Source organism: Ciconia boyciana, chromosome 2, assembly GCF_034638445.1.
Source record: "Ciconia boyciana chromosome 2, ASM3463844v1, whole genome shotgun sequence".
Lineage (NCBI taxonomy): Eukaryota > Metazoa > Chordata > Aves > Ciconiiformes > Ciconiidae > Ciconia > Ciconia boyciana.
Genome location: NC_132935.1, coordinates 32274262 through 32297799, shown reverse-complemented (window position 1 = coordinate 32297799; position 23538 = coordinate 32274262). Strand labels below are relative to the sequence as shown.

At 44.6% G+C, this 23538-nt stretch overlaps 1 protein-coding gene across 2 annotated transcripts in view; it reads right to left on the bottom strand.

Annotated features, from left to right (window-relative positions):
* ZNF704 (zinc finger protein 704) overlaps positions 1-16957 on the bottom strand; it is a 94597-nt gene extending 77640 nt beyond the window's left edge. Inside the window, exon 1 of one of the 2 annotated variants that reach the window (XM_072852296.1) lies at positions 16176-16957. In XM_072852296.1, coding sequence (XP_072708397.1) covers positions 16176-16457 — 282 coding nt within the window. In that variant the 5' untranslated portion in view covers positions 16458-16957. The remainder of the gene's footprint in view (positions 1-16175) is intronic. The other variant, XM_072852295.1, reaches the window with a different exon arrangement.
* Between the last annotated feature and the right edge of the window lie 6581 nt (positions 16958-23538).

Sequence of the window (23538 nt, the reverse complement as noted above, 5' to 3'; positions counted from 1 at the left end):
TCCTTTGCAACCTGGCCTCAGGCAACCGACATCGCTTGGAAGTTCAGTCACAGAAACAGGATTTTATAAGCCATCCGCAAATTTTAAAAACCAGCTTTTTTTCTGTCTGCAGTTACCCTCACCTGCCTTTGCCAACTTCCCTCCTATCATCGCTGCGCAAGGGAAACTTTTGATATGCCGCCGCCTGGAAACAACAGCTCAGTATTACCTGCACCTTCCTCCCTGGAGCTCACGCTTGCGGTCTGATCTGGCTTTACTCCTTCCACTGCTTCTCAGCAAGCACTGGCCTTCCCACTCACTCTCCTCTGACTTTTCAACACCTAATAGCACGACCATTTCCATGAACTTCTTCAAAGGCGCAAGCTGGGTCACAGAGTGGTCCGCCCTTGCTCGTTTTGAAATATTCTCACTCGCTGAGCGCAGCAGCACGGTGCTGTAGTGGCCCTACTCTGGCAGACCGAGACAGGTGCCACTTTAACCAGGGAGTCTGGTAATCTTCCTGCAAAAACTGAAAGTCTTTTCCTGCTTTGGTTTCTAAGCAGAAACTTTATTAAGCAAAAAAAGGAAAGTGTTTTAGTTTCTGTTTTGAAGTTGTCAAGACAATGGTATATACTTAGGCTGAGGGTTTTAACTTAAAGTTCTTGCTTGATTCGTTATTATTATTTAAGTGACGAAGTTTAATACTCCACCTGACAGCTAAATTATTACCACAGTTAGTATTTTCAACAGTATATTAATAATTTTTCATTGCAAAAGCCATCTTAACCTGCCTACAGAAACTTGTATTTGGTGGTATCTTGTCATAGCCAAGTTGCTAGTCCTGAGCTCCACATGCCCCAATCAAGACCATGCGTTGCAATGGAAGTCCTGCCCAAATTAAAGCATGCTCAACATTGACACAAATTTTGAGGAATTAAGAGAAAATTTTCTTTATTCTTTACAGAGGATATGCAGATTGCAATTTTTCAATAGTTTAGGCCTTGGCTTATCTGCAGTCAATTTTTGTTACGCCCAAAAGCACATCCTGATAAGATGCTCACGTTGCAGTCAAACTTCAGTCTTCTCCAATTTCAGTCAAATTTCAGCTTGGATTTTGCCCTGAACAGCAAAAAAATTATTGATCAAACAGACAGCTCAAGTATTGAACCGCCTAGTCAAAGGATCAGCAAATACTAGAATAAGTAGACATCATATTTATATGCAAATGCAGAGACTTACATTTAACAAACAATATATGTCATCTCTTGAGTACAACCTGACTGGGCTTTAGCATCTTCCCTTGCTTCTGGTACACTGCTGCTTAAAAAAAGTTATTTCTTTTCAAATAGTTCACTAGCATTTAACAGGTATTAAGACGTCTGTGTTTCCTATACCATAGAAAGTATTAAACTCCCAAGAATATTAGCATCATTTACCTGTACGCAACCCAAATGTATAGAAATATGCCTTCAAATGTAAAAACTGACTCCCACCTATGTTCTTTCGAATTTCCCATTCTTTTGTGCAGCACCTATGGATCCAGGTGGGCACACCAGGAGCACAGATCCCATTTTTAACAGTTTTTGTAATGGTGTGCACAGACAGATGGCAATAGAAAAAACTACTGAAAGAACTGCCATGCCACATACCATACCTACTTTGGGGACGGTTTTATAAACAACTCGGGGACGGATTTACCAGCGAGGAGTCGGGCAGTGGGCACTGGATGTGACAGAAGTGCAGAAGCAGAAGGCAGCTGCCCAGCACAGAGCATCGCTCACCCGAGCAGCACCGCCTCCAACCCTGTGACTCGATGCAGCGTCCTCAACAAAGCTATGCTGATTTACGCCAGCTGAAGAAGATTTGGCCACATGTGTGATTGCATCTGCCTGCCAAGAAGCAGGCCAGCAAACAGAGGCTTGGCAGAGCAAGGCTCGGGTCACGCTGTCAGGCAGCAGGACGGCAGTAAGAGCCCAGCAGGCTCCCCTGATCTTCTGGGGCACACTGGCTAACTCCTATTTCTCCTCATGTTATCTACTGGGATTCTGGAAGGACTTAGATGGCTGAGAAAGTCCCTCCGTGCATAGTTTGAATCCTAGAGGCCTGGGTAAATTAAATGATCTTGCAACTATGGCCTATTTTGTGCCATTATGTTTTGTTAATACAGACAAAAGAGCTCACTTTACAACACCAGCAATAAAAGTACCTCTAAAAAACACTAAAAATATTGTACGAGGGTGGAGGGAAGTATCTGTACAAAAGTTGACTAGATGACTGCATCCAGTCATGCATCCATGACTCCCTATAAAAAAAAAAAAAAACAACAAAACAAAACCTGCTAGTGGGAATATGCTTTGGGAAACTAGCTGCTTAAAAAAAACACCTTACCTTAATAATCCTGATGCCATTGCCATGTTTCCATTTTTGTACAAACTTCCTTTTCTCCCTCAACCTGTAAAGCTATACTTCCTTTACTTCAGCTACCGGCCACCATAACCGGAGTGCCGGTTCAACCCCAGTGCCACTTCATTCCAAAAACAACAAGATCCCTCACAAGCCACACTGGCTGCTTTCTGGACTGGGGGGAGGCAGGAGTGGAGGGGAACACGCTCATTAAAAAACACATACAAAAAAACCCCACCCCAACAACAGTCACCCAACACACTGCTCTAATTCTGGATAAATTTGCATTCTCGATAGATAAATAATTTTAACTTAATTGTGAGTCCTAGGCCTATGTACAATTTTTACAGCTATTAACACTATATAGCTGTTAAAGAAGACACAGTTCAGGATGAGGATTTTTGATTTCCATCTGATTTACTATGTAATCACTTGCTCTAATTCCACCAAAAAACTCTTTTGATTAATCAGTTGGTCTAATTCCATCAAAAACCTCTTTTGATTAAACACCAATTAAAAAACCACCAATAGCTACAAGACATTTTAGCACCAGCCAACCTGCCATTTAACTCTGTTGTTTTTTATAAACAATTTTTTCATTCTTTGTGACCATCTCTCTCCGTTTTCTGAAATAGATGTAAGCATGCTAAGTGTTAGGGACTGCCAATAAAACTTCCATCTGGTAAGAAAACAAGTCACAGGATTTTTTTTAAACAAGGCTTTAGCAACGTTTTTGATCCACGACAAAACAAATATGCAGCTCAATGGGGGAAACAAAAGAAGGAATTAATATATTTCAGCTTAGTGTATTAATGGAAAATGATAATGGAGTGTATATATTTAACATGATACACATTTAAAAAGTTCAGCCAAAACATGAGCTCAATAACTGCAAGACTCTTTTCAGGCCAGCCTGAAGAGCTAGGCTATGCTCTAGGGACACGGATAAGCCACTTTTCTGAACAAAAAAGAAATCAGGAGTAAAGTTCACAGCAAAATACAACAAGCAGCAATGAGAAACACCAAACTTATTACCAAGATAACATCATGCAAGTAAAAAAATATTTAAATTAAATCCTCGGAAGGACAAAGGTTTTGGTTTATTCATACTACTTCATATAGTATTTCCAGTTCAAGTTCCCGTAACACAGTTTTTTTATGTAAAAAGGCTCTAATTTTTGCCATCCCAAAACGGCGTCCTCACTGGAAGGAAAGAATGCATTGAATTTCCATTTCGCTAGAAATCTCTATTCATACTGGAATACAAAGAGATAAGACAGATTCTCGTAATGATGCTTGGAAATAATCTGCCCTGAATTTCAATGTATTATTACATTTTCGAGTATACTTTGCATTTAATTACTCGCTTCACCAGTGGTTGCTCATTACACATAAACCATGTCAATCTAATCACTCTAAGCATTTGTAAACTGCTGCTCTCTAACAATACAGAAGATAATGCATTTTAAGGTCACTGTAAGTGTTCTTTACGATATATAGTATGCATTAATGTATAGTAATGTAGTATTCATTTTCAACCAGGCTAGGACAAAGTCCCTATCTTCACCATTTGACTGAATATACAAAACCATCCATAGAATATATTTTCTAGATACTAAAATACAAATCTAAACATTCATGTTGCCTGGATTCACAATACGGTGTTAGGCAGCAAGAACTGGAGTCAGCAAGAAGTTTTTACCCTTTCATCATCACATGTATGTCAGTGCTTATGTGGCTAAATATAACTCATCTACAAAAACTGTGTACCCCAGCACCAGCCTAAGGTGTTTCTGAAGTATACAGCATCTATCCAGATGAATGACAGAAACTTTCACTCCCACATTTGAAATCCAGTACCCATCCAGGTACCTGTATAAAATGATGATCAACTTGTGACATCTGAAGTTCTGCACTAACTGGCACAAGAAGCACAGAGGTTATTAAAACTGGACAGAGAGGTGTTAGTAAGATTACAGGGGGAGACAGCGAGGTACACTAGGAATCCATGGCTGCTCCCATACACCATTTTCAGGTCTAAACGAAAATGATTCAGAGATATTTGAGCCTTTTTTTCTCTCCACCACATGAACAAATGGCAGCTTCCTTTCCCATCCCATATGCAGCCATAGTAAGTTCCTTAGAGAAAAGTACATGACATGACTTCTAAGGTAATCAGACACCAATTAGTAACAATTACCAAATATTAATACTAATTATTGAATGCATGCATCTTCAAAATTTGCTTGCAATGTTTACGTCTCAAAGAAATAACTCCGTGCTCTGTATGCTGGATATGCTGCACATGGAAGTGGATGCCTTGCAGTCACCGCTCTGTGAACGCAGCTCACTGGGTTCACCTGGACTACAGCCCTCGGGCACGGCATCTCTCGAAGGATCTCAGCAGAGGTCTTTCAGCCCAGTTTTCCTTTTCTTAAATAAAACAAGGCCCCAAGAAACACATTGCCTCTAAACATCTAAAAATTAAGAAGCTGGCTTGGAAAGCCTTAAAAACAGAAGGAAAGTGGAGGATAATAGTTGCAAAAAACAGGTTCATTCTTCATTTAGCAATCCTGTCACTGCACTTCAAGCTTCGGTAAACATGCTCACCATCAAGCGCTCAGGTACTCCACCAGGCTAAAAAGGACTTGGCTGGCCAGGAATGGGCAGCCATAATTGCCTTCCCAATTACTGGTTTCACAAACAGTGAGTTTAAAATGAATTAAACCAATTATCACATTTTCTCGCAGCGACGTACGTGCCTGGCCATGCAAGCGGGAAGGGTGCCTGCCAGGCATTAGGCTCCCCTCACCTCTCCTGCAGCAAAAGCAGCGTGAGCAGTGCCTGGTGCCGCCGGGGCAAGCTGTGGCCACGCACAGGACAGGAGAGGGACTGGAAACGTGTGCCCTGGGCTGGCCAAGCAGCACTGAAGGCCAGAAGAGGAGGATACACCTGGGTCTTGCTAGCCACCTCTGGGAAAGTTTAAAAAAACTGGAATTGGGAGATAAAAACAAGCATGCTAATGCAGGGTAGCAGGGAAGCTCAAACAAACTTTTTTGTTCTTATTTCTATTACATTACTGGTTATAATTACAAGCTGTAATTAGTGAGCACCATCAAATCAGGCATTCTTAATTGCACTGGCTGAAGCTCTGAAACCTCATGTCAGGGCATTTTCTATGGTATGCCTATGAACATCTATTTCCTCTGAAATTGTGATTTTTCCTACTTGTAAGAGATGCAAAGAGGGTCCTAGAAGCCAGTGGGAAAGTATCTACTGTCTTTGCTGCCCCTAATTTTGATTCTGTCTACATTAAGAAGTTGTACACAACAGCTTAAGTTTTAAGTAGCTTAATACAGCCTTGTGTATGGGCTGTCTTATGGACAGAAGTATCAATCTGGCCTGTATTTCCCAAATTTCATGTGCAAATGAAATATCTTTAATTTCAACTATTTCAAGACAATTGCTGAAGATGTACGAGAAGCTCCACTTGTTTATCTTTTCATTTGCTGGTGGTTCGGGATCAGTAAGGATGGCAGCAGTTCAAAGCAGAAGGGAGAAATACCATCACTTCTACCATCTCATTCAGGATCAGGCAAAGAGAGCTCCCAAAAATCAGACCACACAAGAGGCAGTGGGGAACTCCCCACACTTAGTAGAAGATTTTGGAAATGTTGCCTCACTGCTCCTCAGCAAGAAACCCTTGATCAGTTCATCTGCATTTGAAAGCCCTCCTCCTCTGTCTGGATAGAGATATATAGCAGAGTATGCCTGGTGAAAAGAAAAAACAGATTAGCTTTATTTTCAAGATCTCTTGCAAATAAGGTACAGAGAGGTGTGAAATTTCTAAGGTCAGAAGTGATTGTCTGACTTTGGAAGCAGCCAGCCAAGATGAGATGGTGAAGATCCTAGATCACTTAAAATGGTATGGAAATGTAATCCATTTGCCTTAACATCCTGGGAATAAACAGACTTTGCACTTTTTTGGTTTTCTGTTTAAATGATGGGATTTCAGTGGAATTAAACCAAGGTAGTTTATAGATGTATCCAAATGTTGTAACTTCTGAATGAAATAGGCGCTGTGAATGAAAGCTTCAAGGGCCAGTGATGATCCCTGAACCTGAGAGCCTGAAGGAGATATTACAAGATCAGAATTAAGCGCACATCCTTATCTCCTCTAACTGATCTCGAGCCTGGAAGTAGAAGGCACGGTCCTTCAGAAGAGATGAACAAGCAAGGAGCGTTCCCCCAGTTAAGAGATTCTCCCAAATCTATGTTCGGCTCCAGACAAAAACATTTAGCAGTTTTCCTGTTCAGAGTGGGAGAGGTGCCAAAAAAGGAGTTTCTTTTTGGGTCTGACTACACAGAGAAGTAGTGTCACAGAGTTTCATCCCATTATCCCTGGAAGCAATGGAATAACACTAGAGAAACCTGCAGAGGCCGAATGTGACTTTCTCTTCCTCAGCCACTCCAGAAACCAGCCCTCTATGAAACCACTAGAGGGATGCAATGATGTCTCATGGGAGAAGAGCCTTCACAAAGAACCTGAAGAACAATCAAGCCCCAAGTCAAGCACAGCCCAACCAGCCAAATGGCTGCTGTCCTCTAAAGGAGGAAGGATTGCTCCTTTTCTCGCCTTCCTCTTCCTCCCTATGCATGCCCTAGCTGTGATATCCCATCTTTTCCTCTGCACTATCAAGATGCTTGACAAGCCCGTCCCTGAGTCACCTTAACTTACTGAAGTTACAGAGTCTACAGACTCTTTGCTTGCTACACGTTTCCCACTGTTTCAATAGCCCACAAAAGCACACAAACGCATTCTAGCAAAAGGCCAAGGTAGCTAGTGCATGGCTGGGAGCTGGAGGAAGGATGGAAGGATGGAAGGATGGAGAGGGGAATGCTTTACCCTTTTTGGAACTGATGAAACATTAAATCATCTCACCATGGCTCCACAAACACTGTCTGGTTTTACCCAGTGCCCAGGCACAAAGCATGCTGTGCTGCAAAGGCTGCTGCTCCAGCACGGAAAGAGAAACACCTGCAAGACCAACCACTTCTCTCCTGCCCTGAGAAAGTAAGGACAATTGTCTAGAACAATGGTGGGCATGCATGTTGAAGCAAAATATCACTGCAAATCCTTAGTAACCACCAGTTCACCCTTATTCATTTTTCTGCTTTTTCCATATAGCTCTGTAAGCCAGATGAGGACCACTTTCTATGGCCTCACGAACCACAAGCTACAGAGGAACCACCACTAGCCTAGACCTACGAGCAGCAAGAACTGCATCACAGGGTTCTCTTTAGAAGTATTTTAAAGTAGAAAAATCAGATTCTTTTCCTTTGGCAGTACTTACCTTTGTCACAATTACATTAAAAAAGAGACTTGTTGAGAAATATGAGGTCAAAAGCATTTTTGATCCAAAGGGAATTCTTTCTGCCATTTCAAAGGGATATGCACGTATACATAAAAGATCAGGTTGGCTCAAATGTTTAGCTCGCCAACTTTACAAACCCCAGTTTATAGAAGGTGATTGTACAATTTGTTCTCTATGTCAGCACGATGCAAGCATTAGCCACTTTATCTGCTGAAGCAGAAAAAAAAAAAAGTAAGTAACCATACAGTCTTATGACTGCTTGTCATAAGTGCACTGCCTATCTAAAGTTCAAGTAACCTTTTATCCACTATGTTAAAAAAATACATTAAAGATGGTAAAACAATAAGCTATATAATTTCACACTTCAGTATCTAATCATTGAGGCATTTTACCTTCCCTCTGATTCTGTGTCCAGTGATCGGAACGGTCTTCTATAGTCTGAAGCAAAACTTAAAAATTATTAGGACCACTATGGAAAGGTTTTAAGAGACTAATGGATTCACCCTTGTGGTTACACAATTGGGCTGAAAACCCAAGTCTGCTTAAACTAGCAGGACTTTTCCATCAATTTCAGCTGAGTCAGGGTTTTATGGAAAATTGATTCTTTATGTTTTGCAAAAACACCAATAAAAAGATCTGTATTTTTATCCAAAGTTCAAGCAACAGAAGTTGTTCAGCTTCCTGTCTTCATTAGTTTTGTTCTCAAACAACAAATACCACCCACACATGTACTTTTTAATACAATGAGACAAATGTCACCGTAATCATCCTTTGGGATTGGAAAGTTTGGCAAGGTGCCAGAGCGGTGAAAGTGATCCCATCGCAGATTGTTCAGCAACTGCGGTAACATTAAATTTCTACGTGCTCCGTTTGGCAACATGCTACAGAAAAAACGTCGACACAAGTTCGTGAGACTGAAGCTGATCACCGTAAGAGCTAATGAACGTTCTTTTTATTCACTTTATATTTTCTGTTCAGTTTTCTCAAATAAACAAAAAAGCTAAGAGTTTCTCTCTTAGCCTACCATCCTTCTGTAGTCTTTGGGCTGGCCTCAAGCAGCAGGAATGGTCAAGCTGCTCACTATTTTTAGAAATAAGCAATTCAATAAATCACTTGAAAGTATTACAAAGCCAATGGGCACTCTCATTCTGAGGGGGAAAAAAACCAAAAAACAACATTACTGCTCAATCCACAGCAGTATTTACAGAGCAGACACCAGCCAGGACCAGCACGTTCCCTACTGCCCAAGCAGCAAAGCTCCCATCTTTGAGATGGCCAAGTGGCATAGTTTGAGGCACAGATTTATCCCACAGTCCGCTAGGATCTCTCTGCTGCTCTCATATCACTGGAATGTCTAATCTAGCAGCTGGAAAAACACAGAGTAGAACTCGAGCGTTCAAAGCTGATCTACAGGACTGTTAGGCTTCTCCGTAACCTTGGGCCAGAAGCAAGGTTGGAAGAGCACAGGGTCAGAAAAGGCACAGATGGTCCGTGTGTCCACACTTGTTGTAGGGCACATTACAAATGTTAATTACAGACCATGAAAAGCACTTTCTCAATACTTATTTTTCAGATGCAAAAAAATGTCACTTCTATCTTCAAGAAGGAGGACCCAGGGAATTACAGGTTGGTCAGGCTCACCTTGATTCCCAAGAACATGATGGAGCAGCTAATCCTGGAAACCATTTCCAGGCATATGAAGGACAAGAAAATAATTGTGAGTAGTCAGCATGGCTTCACCAAGAGGAAGTCATGCTTGGCTAGCCTGATGAACTTCTAGGATGGAATGACTGGCCTGGTAGATGAGGGGCAAGCAGTGGATATTCTCTGTCTAGACTTCAGGAAGGCTTTTGATGCCATCTCCCATAACATTCTCATAGACAAGCTGTTGACCTATGGGCTGAATGAGCAGGCAGTGAGGTGGGTTGGAAACTGGCTGAACGGACAGGCCCAGAGGGTGTTGGATCAGCAGCACAAAGTCTAGTTGGAGGGCAGTAAATGGTGGCGTACCCCAGGGGTCAGTACTGGATCCAGTCCTGTTCAAGATCTTCATTACTGATCTAGATGATGGGGCAGAGTGCATCCTCAGCAAGTCTACAGATGACACAAAACAGGGAGGATTGGCTGATACACCAGATGGCCATGCTGCCATCCAAAGGGACCTTGACAGGCTACAGAACTGAGCCAACAGGAACCTCATGAAATTCACCAAGGGGAAATGTGAAGTCTGGGCCCTGGGGAGGAACAACCTCAGGCACCAGTACATGCTGGGGGCTGCCCAGCTGGGAAGCAGCTTTGCAGAAAAGGTGCGGGGGTCCTGGTGGAAACCAAATTGTACATGAGCCAGAAATTTGCCCTTGGGGCAAAGGAGGTGAATGGTGTCCTGGGCTGCACTGGACAAAGCATTGCCAGCAGGTGGAGGGAGGTGATCCTGCCCCTCCACTCAGCGCTGGTGAGGCCACACCTGGAGTGCTGGGTCCAGTTCTGGGATCCCCAGTACAGGAGAGACATGGACATACTGTAGAGAGTCCAGCAAAAGGCCACCAGGATGATGAAGGCACTGGAGCATCTCTCCTATGAGGAAAGGCTGAGAGAGCTGGGACTGCTCAGCCTGGAGAAGAGAAGGCTCAGAGGGGATCTTACAAATGCCTATAAATACCTGAAGGGAGGGGGCAAAGAGGACAGAGCCAGGCCCTTTTCAGTGGTGCTCAGTGACAGGACCAGAGGCAACGGGCACGCACTGAAACACAGGAGGTTCCCTCTGAACATCAGGAAACACTTTTTCACTGTGAGGGTGACCGAGCACTGGCACAGGTTGCCCAGGGAGGCTGTGGAGTCTCCATCCTTGGAGATATTCAAAAGCTGTCTGGACATGGTCCTGGGCAACCAGCTCTAGGTAGCCCTGCTTGAGCAGGAGGGGTGGCCAGATGAGGTCGCTCCAGAGGTCCCTTCCAACCTCAACCATCCTGTGATTCTGTGATAAAGATTGAGCAGCACATCTCTATCCACCGGTACATACTGCATACCTGAAGGCAGCCAACTGATCATTCTCAACTGAACTCATTCTAGACTGAAAACAGTCTAGCAAATAAGCATCAAAACTGTTAGTGGCTCCATTGTACCTCTTTATACTCACATAGTTACAGTTTTCTAATACAATTCCTTTTAAGGGCAAAGTGGTTATGCTTGGTCTGTGTCCAACAAACAACAACAAAAAAATTACTTTAAAAATCCTCAGCAAATTACTCCCATTCATTCTTTATTATGGGAGAGCGGAGAAAAAATACCACCTTACAATCTCACCACCCCCAGCTCTGCCTCCAGTAATCCATACTACATATAAACTTTTTTTATTTTTAATAAGTAAAAAAAAAAACCACAAAAACAAACAAGTCTAGTCATGCAGTTTCCACACGAACTTCACTAGCCAGTTTTCACCCAAGGACTATAAGAAACTGAATGAAGTTTGAAATTCTAAAATTAATTAAGTTTACCTACTTGTAAAAATACGGCTAAGCTGCTGGTGTTTATCTGCCTCTCGTCTCACCCTTTAGTTGGTCCCCACAGGCCCTCAGTATCCGTTCATCATCTCTTGTGTTACTCTTCAACTTCGCAGAAGAGCGTAGAGCAGGATCATGCTTGTTCTGAGTTTGTACACAGCCTGGCCTAACAGGATCCTGCTCCAAGATCAGAACATGAGTTCTGGTGTTCTAATAACCAGTAGTATTTATAAAAATATCTTTAACATTATTAGTCTGAGAGGGAACATTTCAGTTTCCTCTTAGGGTAGCATGCAAGTTCCTAATGTGTCTTAGAGATCTCTCCACCACTAAGCGAATCTGGTATTTGAAGTCTGCATTTTGCAAATTGCCTGTTAAAATATATTTGGACACACATATGAAAGCTAAATTAAATAGCACTTTTCTAATCAAGCAAAAAAAAAAAAGGTTGTTTTGCCCAAGATGAGTCTACAGTCCATCCTACAGTAAAGCTGAAGCTGAAAGTTTGATTTAAAGGACGACAATGAATTCTCACCTGGCTTTAAAAAGAAGGCTGAGAAAAGCAGCAAAGCAGCAGAGAGCAAATTCAACCCAGCCACACAATGCACGTAAGTTAACAGGCAACTGATTTCTTCCAGACAAACTCTGAAGATTCTTCTACATCCCATATATCACACAGATGTCTCTATCTTTAAAAAAAAAAGGCAAAAAACCAACCCAAAACAAACACAAAAATCATGTCCAAAAGCATACTTTTTCCTGGATTAACCTAGACTCCTACCAACATCCGCCATCCCTGCTCTGAAACCTCTGGCACAGCCTTGCATGTGCTCCGTACTTTGTACTTGTTGCAAACTCCACTTCACAAGGTGGGCAAAACTGAGCCCAATGTGCATGAAATTGAAGTCTTGCTTATGCAGCTTGGGCTGTCACATTCCTCCTGCACCACAGCACAGCTCTCTGGGCCTTTAGTTTTCAGACTCTTCATCTGCTCATTTCCCATGATTTTGGGAGCTGCATACTTGCAGGAAAAAATCCATTTGTGGGAAATTCATCCTTCTGAACTACCAAGAAGTGCTCACACACAAGCCAATACGTGGAATGGATAATTTCACAGATGCTTATGGTAAGGTATAGGGCAGAGACCATGGAAACATAATGCTTGAGGAACAGAAGCAGCCCCCATACTCAGCTGGGCTAGAAATGTCCTGTGTCCATATTCTGAGCCTGGGGACAGAAAACAGGCTGGAGATGAACTGGCAGCTCAACTGGGCTAAACAGAAGAAAGCACTAACCTCTTTACTTTTTATAACAGTAGAGAAAACATTACACCGTATTGGCAAGTTATCACAAGCCCATGTTCATTACCAGCCCAAATCCTCAATTATAGTGCTTTAGTGGTTTACAGACAAATTAGCGTAGCTCTGCGACTTGCAGTGAGGCTTACTCACCAAGCACCAGATAAACTCAGCATCGCAGACCGCTGATGGACCCTACTTCATAACCTTCTCTCCATATCACCAAAACCAGCAGTTTCCACAGGGTGAATTAAACCCAGTGCAGTACTAATGTGGCTGATTGTGGTATCTGAACCAAGCTCCATACAAAAGATGAAATAAACAGGACTGCAAATTAATCCACGCTTCAAGACAATGTACTGGTAATTATGCTATTTATTCTTTTTCATCTAATTTCAAATGGCTGGAAATCTAGATGCAGCCAAAGCAGCAAGTATGGGTTGCAAAGAAAGAGTTTCATATGCAAAATGAGTCAGTAAAATCAGCACCTTGATGTTATTTGTTTTCCTATACAGATGAATGAACTAGTTCTGACAAAATAAGAAATTCCAGCACTTCTCAACAAGGCTTTACAGGCTCTCAAAATCTTTCTGGCTATCCTGCCATTACCCACCAGCGACATACAGCATGGTCATGCCTCTTCCAGCATCGTGTTAGAATAGCAGGGGGAAAAGAAAGCAACAAAAGTGTTCTCCAGTGTCCTCCACTTGGACATCTATGTGGCTACAGCAATATAAAGAAGCAATTTTTGTATCTTCCCCATGACCAACAGACTCTCTCAATCTCTTTTTTTGTCATATATGGTCTCTCCTTCCAAGACTTTAGAAATTGGAGAAATAAGATTTGTCTTTATAAAGCAGTACTTCCTATCTCTCTACCCCCACACTTAAGAATGAGGTTCAAAACGAGACCACCAGTGGTGCAACCACACAGCGGACTTTTTTCTGGTGGAGACAACACAGCTATGAGACCTGATGGTGCAGGTATTTTTTTCATCTTGACTAGCAGACCAAATTCTCAGGCACTTTTTAAAAATATTACTTCGACTGCACACCCTATGATGTATTCATCCATGTATCACAGCCACTCCACAGAAGTGACTTTGTGAAGAGCCCATGAAACCTCTAGCTTTAAAATGCCACTCCACCCAAGGGCACAGACATAAAGTGTACTTGTGTGTCATCCGTACCTATCCCACATACCAAAACATTGTGTGCTGCTTTTTAATTGCATTATCTGGATAGTGTATACTACAAAACCAGCACCCGGACCACTTTGCTTTCAAGTCTGATTAAATTCTGAAGCTCTTCAGGACATCTCTTGTTCTGAAGGATATTGGACACTGCAACAATTTATGCCCTGTCTCAGCAGCGGACACCCCTTCAATTCCCTTTGTTCCCAGACCCCAACTCGGAAGGCCAGGTCTGGGAGTCAAATGCTGCTGACCCCATGCCAGTTCTCCATTTGGCAGGAATCCTCTTTGACAAACCACAGCCAGATCGTGCCAGCCCTATTACCCTCCTGCAGTTTTGCAGTCAGTCCTCTGCATTCATTTCATGCCCCCTTTTCTCACTTTTAATCCATTGTTTTAAAATTACTTGGAAGAATCCTTAGATTAAGCTGTATGTATTCCTACATATCAATCCCTAAGGAAATATACAGAAAGCAAAGACAATTTCTTTAAAATGTTAAATTAAATAGTTTTCCTAGTTTATAGTACTTTAAAGTATAAATACTGAAAGCAAAAACGAGGCAGGTCATGACAGTTAGAAATATTCTTCTAAAATCAGTAAATACCTGCACCTGGTTACTGAACTACAGTGCTGCAGATGACATGAGAGTTTATTATGTATACTGAAAATAGACTAATACACCTTACTCCACTCATCTCATCTATGAGGCAGATTTACTTTCCAGGTAAGTAAATACATGCAAGCACAATGTTCTTATATGCACATACAGTCTTAAATGCAAGAGAGAAATACCACCGACTTTGATTTATATTAACAGACCTACTACTTGAAAGCTTGCTGAGGGCTGACAAAGAGAACAGTACACTCCGATAACACATGCTATATGCAGATTATACCTATGTAATCCAGCTGATATTTCAGATTATTGTGCCCCATTTGAGAATTTCATACTTTTTACCTATTACGTACACAGGGGAAGTTTCTCTAAGCCTCCTCTACCACTTGGAGTTTTGGTGTGATGGGGACACCGATGGGACCAGAAGCCCATTACAGTGCCCTTCATCCTTAGGCTACCAGTCAAGTGTCAACAGGTTTTGTAGCAACAAAGTTATCCCAGCCTGTCAGGCCTCAGTAGCATGGACAGTCTGACGCAGCCAGACCATCGCCACATCTTGTGGCCTTTGACAGACTCACTGAACAGCCACAAGGACAGGGTCCAATGACTCAAATGGGTCAGATTTATCCTGTCACTGCTATATCAAACTTGCTCTGAAGCAATATGGGGATAACTTGTATTTCTGCTGCTGCCTTCCTTTAGGGATTTTTTTGTTGTTCATTTGTTTTGGTTTTGTTTCCTTTTTTTTTTTTTCTTCTGTGGATACAGGGAAGACCCCAACGGTAACATGGCACTACTACTAGGCCGACCCTGATCTCATTAAGAATCATTACCTAGATTAACAAAAAAAAAATCAAACTAAAAAACAATCCAAATGGATACCCTTTAAACTTCCACACACATTTATTTTCCATAACCAGTGCACACCTACCACATGAATCCTCCGTAGACCTACACAGAGACTTAACCCTGCTATCCGGGTTATCCCAAGAGAAAAATAATTACAGAAACCCCCTCATGATAAAATAATTAAGCCTAAGTCTGCAGGATCTCAGCCTGCAAGCGTTCAGCAGGTTGCTCCAAAACGCACCAAATTCAGAGGACTGCCCGAGCACCCTTCAATGGGGTTTGAACCGGCCTCTGCACAGTCCTGCTGCATTCAGAAACTTTTCACAAATCGCCCATCCCGGCCTCCTGACCAGGGCCACTGTCCCTCGCCCAGCACCGCCTAACCCACACCCCCCGCAGGCACGACTCTACTCTTGAAAAAACCTCTGTGCAAACGGCCAGGTTGAACAGCCTTCACCACCCCCTAACAGCCCTGCTGCCGCGCACTTTACCCAGCAAAGTCTTTATTCTCAACACTCAAACTACTTCAGCTGCCGGCGACTCCCCACGCACGCCCCCTTCTAGCCGCGCAGCTGCCCGCACCGGCCGCCCCCGGAGCTCCGCAGCCAGCCCGCCGCCGCCTTCCCGGCGGCCCGCAGCGGGCACCGCTTTCTCTGGGACTTGTGGAGCGCGGGCCCGGCCGCCCCCGGCCCCCCGCGCACCCCAGGCGCCCCCGGGGGCCACCCCGCCGCCAGCCCGCTCCAGCCCCGCCGCCAGCCGCAGGCCGCCCGGCCGGTGCGGAGCACAGCGGCCGCCCCCACCGCTCCCCCGGCCCGGCCCGGCCCGGCCCGGGGCACCGGCCGGCCCGGCCTGCCCCGCCCCGCCAGCCCGGCGCCCCCGCCCGGGCCCCTCCGCCGGCACCGAGCCGGGCCGGGCGGCTGCCGCCACCGCCCCGCTCCCGCCCTCGCCCTCCCGGGACGCACCTTCAGACTCCCCCGGAGGGGGCCCTTGCCGTGGCCGGTCAGCGCCGGGGGGGGGCTCCCCAGGCCGCCCTCCTCCTCCTCCTCTTCCTCCTCCACCTCCACCACCACGTCCTCGTCTTCGTCCTCCTCCTCCAGCGCCGCGGCGGAGCCCTCCCGCCGGGGCGGCCTCCAGGCGCTCTCGGGCTTGGGGGGCCGGACCCCGTCCGCCTGCGCGGCCGCCGGCCCCGCGCTCAGCCGCCGGCTGCCCATGCTGGAGCGCTTGGCCAGGCGCCGCGCCTGCATGGTGCCTCCGCCCGCCCGGCCCGGCCCGGCTCGGCTCCCGCCGCGCTCAGCCCCGGCTGCGGGCAGCGGCCCCGCCGCGGGCGCGCAGCGGCAGCGCCGAGCCCAAGGGGCGGCGGCGGCGCTCACCGGGGAGCGGCGGTGGGTGTGTGCGGCGGGCGCGCCGCGGCCATGGGGGCCCGCGGGCGCGGCCGCCCCGCCGCTCGCCCACCTGCTCCCGCCGCCCTCCTCCTCCGCCGGCCTGTCCGCCCGGCCCGGCCCGGCTATCGGGCGCGGCGCGGGGTCCGCTCCCGCTCGCCCTTCCTCGCCGCCGCTGGTCCCCGGGACCAAAACCCGGACTGGATTCCCGCCGACCGCGGCTCCGCCAGGCGCTGCGCGGGGCCGCGCTGCCTCCGCCCGCAGGCGCGGGCGGGTTTCCCTGCGGAGCGGCGCCGGCCCCCGCCGCCCACCTGCTTCGCCCCCGGTACGCCGAGGGGAGCGGGGTGCCGGCCCGTCCGTGCCGGCGCACCCCCGCCGGCGTTCAGTCTGTTTAAACGGGAGGAGGGCCGGGGGTGCCTGCAGCCTCGGCGTGTGGGACAGGCTGCCAGATGTCTCTGGCCGGGCCTGGGTGAAATAAAACTATTTCACCTCTCCCCAAAAAACATAAATGGAAAAAATGGAACTTTGGGAAAAAAAGCTGAGAAGAGACTGGGGGTTTTTTGAGGTGAAAAATTGAAGCAGAGCTATCTACAGCCTGTTGAGAAAACCATCCAGGATGGTCAGGGAAATAATTTCCAGTTTGAATTGTAGTACTTCTGCGCTTTAAGCTTTAGAATACCTTTCTAAAAAGTTTTTTAAATTAAAATAGTTTCCAAACAGACTTTTAAGTTGTTGCAGTCACCATTTAAATTTATTATAGGCTTCTATACCATTTATCAAAGCCTCCCGAGACTGAGTTATACTTAAGGTTGCCACATGCTTTTCCTAACCTGTTCCTCCACAAAAAAGTTTTCAGTCTGCATTGACATGTTATTTTTGAGCCATATATATCTATTCTTTTCCATTTACAAGTGAATTATGGTAATTCCCTTTTCAGAATTCAGTACCTTTCTCCCCGCACGTTCTGTTTGAGAGACATGCCAACAGGCCAAATGTACACATAATATGTCAGCATGGGGCCAAGCTTCACCTCTAACGCTAGGTTAATTTGTCCCTGTCAAAAAGTAATGGTATTTTTTCATTTTGGAGTGTAGCATGTAGCGCTTTCTATGCAAGAAATTACAGCTAATAGACTACCCATTCTTAAAGAAATAATGAAGTTATTTGGAAGTTGTTGCAATTTTCTCTACTGAACCCCACAAACCAGTTGTTTTCATTCATTCTTTCAAGGTTTCCAGAGACTGTGCGTCTCTGGACAAGATCCGCAACAGAATGGCTAGCAAATTCTGGTGTATCCGGCCTTCCAGCAGGATTTCCCCATGCTCCTAAAAGTGACATTTCCAGACGTTTCACCGCGGCTTTGATCAGCTGCACGGCAATGTCGGGTCAGCCCATCTCACCGCAGATCAGCACTCAAAGCCCCCGGTACACGCCGCCACAAGATTTTTTCCTGCCACTGCATGAGTATTTAGCTTCTTGATACATGGTTGAATAGATCAGGCATGGTTTTTTGAAGCTGATGTCACATAAAGGATAAATTTGTGGAAGAAAAAAAAAAGAACAAATGCTTTTAAATTTTATTTCTAAACAATGTTCAGAATTAAGGTTTAGATTTGACAAAAAGTTATGCTTCAGTTTTGCCTTAAAAATGAATTCCACCATGAATTTAAATGGTATTCTCAGTTCCTTCATACTCATACCTCAAGGGCATAGAAATGGAATCATTCAAGTACCTCCCAGTATTCAAATTATTTGAAATATTTCGTATCATTCGAATACCCCCTAAATCGAATTATGATCTTCTGTAGTGGCCTGTGTTCAGTTATCTGAATTACAATCATATTATGGAAAGTCCCATTCCTATCTGCTGCATACTGGGATAAATGATGAGAGACTTCCCTGAGGTTTTCAAAGGTCTGTATGTTTTGATTGTAGCAAGAACAGAATCAAGATTAGAAATTATATACACCGAATGTGTTACTACTGAATTGGATTATATGTGCTAGCCTGAACACCGCAAATAACTGAATAGAGACCAAAGGATCTCCTGTAGAAAACAGTGATAAGAAAGGGTAGCTGGGCTTGCACAGACATGTCTGTTAACTTCCACGACACCTCACACTTCAGCGTCTATTTGAACCCTGCGTTCAGCCCTTTCATCAGGTTAGTTCCGGGACCCGCTGTAAGATACAGCTGACTGATGCCTCTTGCCCTGAGGTTTTGGTGAGCGAGCATAAAAGCAGAGATCGTTAACCAATAGTCAAGATTTTGGTTGTCAGTTCAACAACAATCGTTTCAAAAGGTACTAGCTGGGTTCTCTGGTTTGGGAGCACGGTGGCAGGAGGCAGGGAAGAGAGGCTCAGACAGGTTCTTAGGGACACATGAAACATCCCAGGCCGGCCTGCTTGCCTGCCTGCGGGAGGTTGCTCCATTCTCCAGGGTGCTGCCTCTTCTCCCCCTGGACGCTGGCAGAGTCATGGCCCCTTAGCTCTCAAAGCAGCAGGTGAGCCCTGGAAAAGTTGGGCCAGGTGACAGAGAAAGAGTGTAACCAAGTTCTGGTGGAGGGAGAAGAGGCAAAATAGTTTTGGGATCAGAAGGGAAAAGGAATGGCAGTCCAGAGTTCGCTGGGCTGATGGGCAGGGCAATCCTGGGAAGGGGTTTAGAGAAGAATACTGACTTTTGATTAGTAATCTGAGCTGCTAATGCTTTTTACTCCTGCTGGGTTATCAAACGCAATGAGAAGCCAGTGTTGACAACTCTACAACAGATTGGTTAAAGATTTCTAGCACTTCCCAGGCAAGCCAGATTGGAGCTGTAGTAAGAATAACTTCTCTCACAATATTTGATACAAACAAAAGATAGAAATGACTGTTTGCTCCATTTCTTCCAGTCTGTCTGACTTGCAGTATGAATGGAGCTGAAGCTGGACCCATACTGCCCTTTCAGTGCTTCCCAGGGGAGTTAAATTATGGAGAAAGTTTTCTAAGGACAGTCAGGGAGTCCTAGTTACAGTCCTCTTCAGTATCTTTATGTTCACAAATAGTTAAGAGTCAAACACAAGACATAATCCACTATCACCCATCAACATTTTTTCCCTGAGACTCAGTCTTAGCACTCTTGGGGTGAACTGCTGAACAACTCTGGCCCATAGCCACATCCTGACATCAAGTAAATTATTGTGATGTACGGAGTAATATGGTAACACTTAACTAAACAGAAATATCTTATGATTGTGCTAGAGCCTAATATGCCTCTAATGAAAGTAGAGGCTCTGGCTGTAATAAGAACTGTTTACATGTCAATGATTTCCAAGCTTATTAAAAGTTAATGTGCACATTCGCACTCCCTTTGTGTATACAGCGTTCCAACACAGCAGAAGTGTTTCAAATGCTTCTTTGCCTGTAACCTTAGCAATCAGTTCATATTTCCAAAAAAGAAATGTCTCTCTCTCTCTCAAGACATATGAGACAATTGGAATGATAAGTATATGTAAGCATATATCCCTCCAGAAGTTATTCTAGAACAATCTGTGAAGGTCAATTACAGTGACAGCTTTGCAGTTCATCCTGAATAATTATTGTCTAACTTCTTTCAGTAAATCCACTGGGCAGTTCTGTGCACTAGCCACAGAAAAAAATCTAGCTTTCCCTGGCACTGCCTTAACTAGTCTATACTGATTAATGTCTGGTGGAGTTTTCTTATGATACATACTTTTTCCAAACATTTCATACAGTCCATCTCTCAAGTAAGTATTCCTCTCATTTTTAATATAGTTATTTACTGATCTTTTTTACATTTTATTCCATTCAGCTACTGCTACTTTATACCATGATCATGCCTGCAGGCAAAGCTTGCCCGACACCAAGTCGGGGAGAGTCCCTTTTGCTTCGAAAAGCGGAGATTCTTCCTTAACACTCAGGGAGGCACTACTCTGTGATCACCTGCTTGCTGGTCCCAGAACTGCTTCCTTCAGGGACGATCAGTCAGCAACGCAGCTGCCAGCAGCAAGAAGCACTAGCCATGGGCAACAAGCACTAGCACCGGTGTGCTTTAGTTTGCCTCACAGGAGAGGGGGGATACATTGCAGCGTGCATTTTGCTGGACCACCCAGAATCTTACCTCTGCTATCGCCACTTCCCCCCCCCCCCTTCTTTTTTTCTGATGTGCCTGCAAGGAAAGAATAAATTTCTTGATTTATTTTCTTTAGTCTCCGAATATTTTTTCCCTTGTCCATGAATGCCACCTTTTCATCACTAGAGGCAAGATTCCCTCTGCTCCTACCTCCTCCCAGACTGATGCTATGCTTCAGTTCCTTACCTTTAAAAAAAGTCGAGCAGCAATAGGAAGCAAAGAAACCCTCAATTTTCCGCGCATTTAATCACCACTTTTTTCCCAACCATAACCTGCCTGAGTAGTTGTTCACTTTTCACTTTTTAGTGAGCAACAAATGTATTTGTGTGAGCTTTAGTATTCAAACCAGCATGCGCACTAATCATGTGTGTGTTCCACTTCTCTCATAATCCCAGGCATTTGAGCCCCTGCCAACTTCTTTATTTGGGGACCTGCCTTCTCCACACCCCCTCTGTAAACTTTGCATTTGTTTTGCTTTATAGCGATCATTGAAGTTCTCACTCCAGCTGGGAGGACAGTCAGGCACCTTCAAGAACAAGGGAATGATTGACAATATTAGGCAGAAAATTGTCTACCAGATGCTGCTCAAAAGGAGAGGTGGCAACCTTCCGACCCCCTTCTCAGTAAGCGAAATCCTTGCTTCTGTGACATGCCTCTGCCCCACTCATCAACTGAGTGGGGAGCACAAGGTCACTTCTGCGTCTGGCTGTTGTGCAGCGAACAGCCACCCTGCAGACAAGGCTACACCTTCTGCTTGAAGGAGGTTCCAGTGCCAGCCACGCATTGGAATGAAGCGGCAAAATTCATCAGCCATTACGCGTTACCCTTTGCAGTTACTGCTCTGGAACATTTACTAGTTCTGAATAATCTTACTGGTATGGAAAGGAATTCCGGACAGTCCATCCTTGGACTGTGGGAGAATGAACATCAACCAGAACTGTATAGCTTTTTTAAAATCCCTCCCCAAAGTTTTTTCTGTTGTCGATAAGTAAATTTATACCATTTACATGTTTATGTCTCTTAAAACACTTTGTTTCCCAGAAAAAGAGGTCAGCTCATCAGAGTTTCATGCTAGTACTGATACAATGATTACAGTTCCCCTTTTCTAAAATTAAGTAGTCTGAGGAAGACAAAGGGATGAATTTTAAAAAAATAAGACTAACATTTTCCTACTTAATGAGCCCAGAGTGACCATCACCGGGGGGGGGGGGAGGGAGGAGAGGGAAGGGGAGAGGGAAGGAGAGAGAGAACAGTTCTTAACAAAAGCAGCACAGGAAAAAAAAATCAGTCTACACCGAGGGCAGAAACACAAAAAATCATAGGCCTCTGTCATGCAAATGCTTGACCACATACTAGCAATAATTTTTTTTTTTTACACAAAAAAACTATTTGGGGGAGTTTCAGAGTTGTTTGTGCTCACTCATATGTGGTAACAGCAACATGGTGAATAATGACCCCTCAAATGACATCGGCATTAAAGGAAGGATATAGAACAGGAACGATGATAATTGAAAAATTATTTTAAGTAAGTGTATTCATTAGTTGTCTTAATTTAGGTGGAACTTCCTCTGTAAGTTAGATTAAACATATATTAAGAAAAATGCAAGATCGGCATGTCAACTTCCTCTTTCTCAGTGAAGTGTCAAAGAACTCAGCTTGATTCTTAAAGTCAAGGCTGAATTTGCAAAGGTAGCAATTATGAAGAAAATAACTAGCCGTTCCTTTCAAAATGAACAAATTACATCAGGCACTCAGGAAAACATAAATATTACAGGACACATAAAACAATACTAACAGAATCACTTTTTACATGGAAACTCCACTGTACAATCTTGTGGAACCAAGAAAAAAAATTATATAGCTGCCAGTCAATGCCAGCAATGAAAATATTTACTCCAATAAATTAAGCATTGGGTACAATTTTAATAATTTTGCTACCTATCATAAGATAGTATAGTTTTATTTTCATACATTCTTAATGTTGGAGATTAATACTCTGCTTTGAAAGGGCACTCCACATTTCTTTGGCTTGCATACTGCACTGACATTAACCCTAAAGGCTCTTTGAAGTAAATACTACTGCAACCAAAATTTAAGGGAAACAGCAGGCAGCCAGATAACTTGAGGATGACCCACACCTCAAAGATTTTTTCATTAATCAGCTGAAAGCCAGGTCACTAGCTTGAGATGTAGGAGCCATTTTCCGTGTTGTACACGTTCCTATTTTCTAGCGAGTACAGAGGGCTCATTAAAGCCAATTTTTGTTTTTTTCAGGGAAGTTCCCTGATGGAAGTTTCTCTGGCGGTGCTCCTTCCACCCAACTCCTTAGAAGTCTTCATAAAAATCGACCCTTTTGATGGCCCGTTTTTCCTTAATAAAGAAAGCTGAAAAAGACAACTCTAGATCGTTTGTTCCGCTTTCCTCCTCTGTCCCCTGGCAGGAACGAGCTGCCCCGTTCTCCATGGGGAAATCCGGTTGACCTCTTCCTGCCTCTCCCACCCTGCTCAGCTCCATAAAAAAACCCAAATAAACAAATAAAAAACCCCTAACCCCCCCACGGAGCTGGAAAGGCACAGATAAAGCGGACTCGCTTGGAAAACGGACTTTTCCCCTCCAGGAACGTGCCCTTTGCTGTCACGCCGAAGATGAGCTGAGGCGGCCAGGCCACGCTCTCCCCACAGCCCCGCCCGCCAGCCGCTCGCACCGCTGACCCGCGGTGTGCGAGGGCCCGGCGAGCTCCCACAGCCCTCGCTCCATGCTCCCGCCCGCGATCCTGTTCAGCTTTTGCCTCAGATTTCTCCTCCTGCCGGCGGAG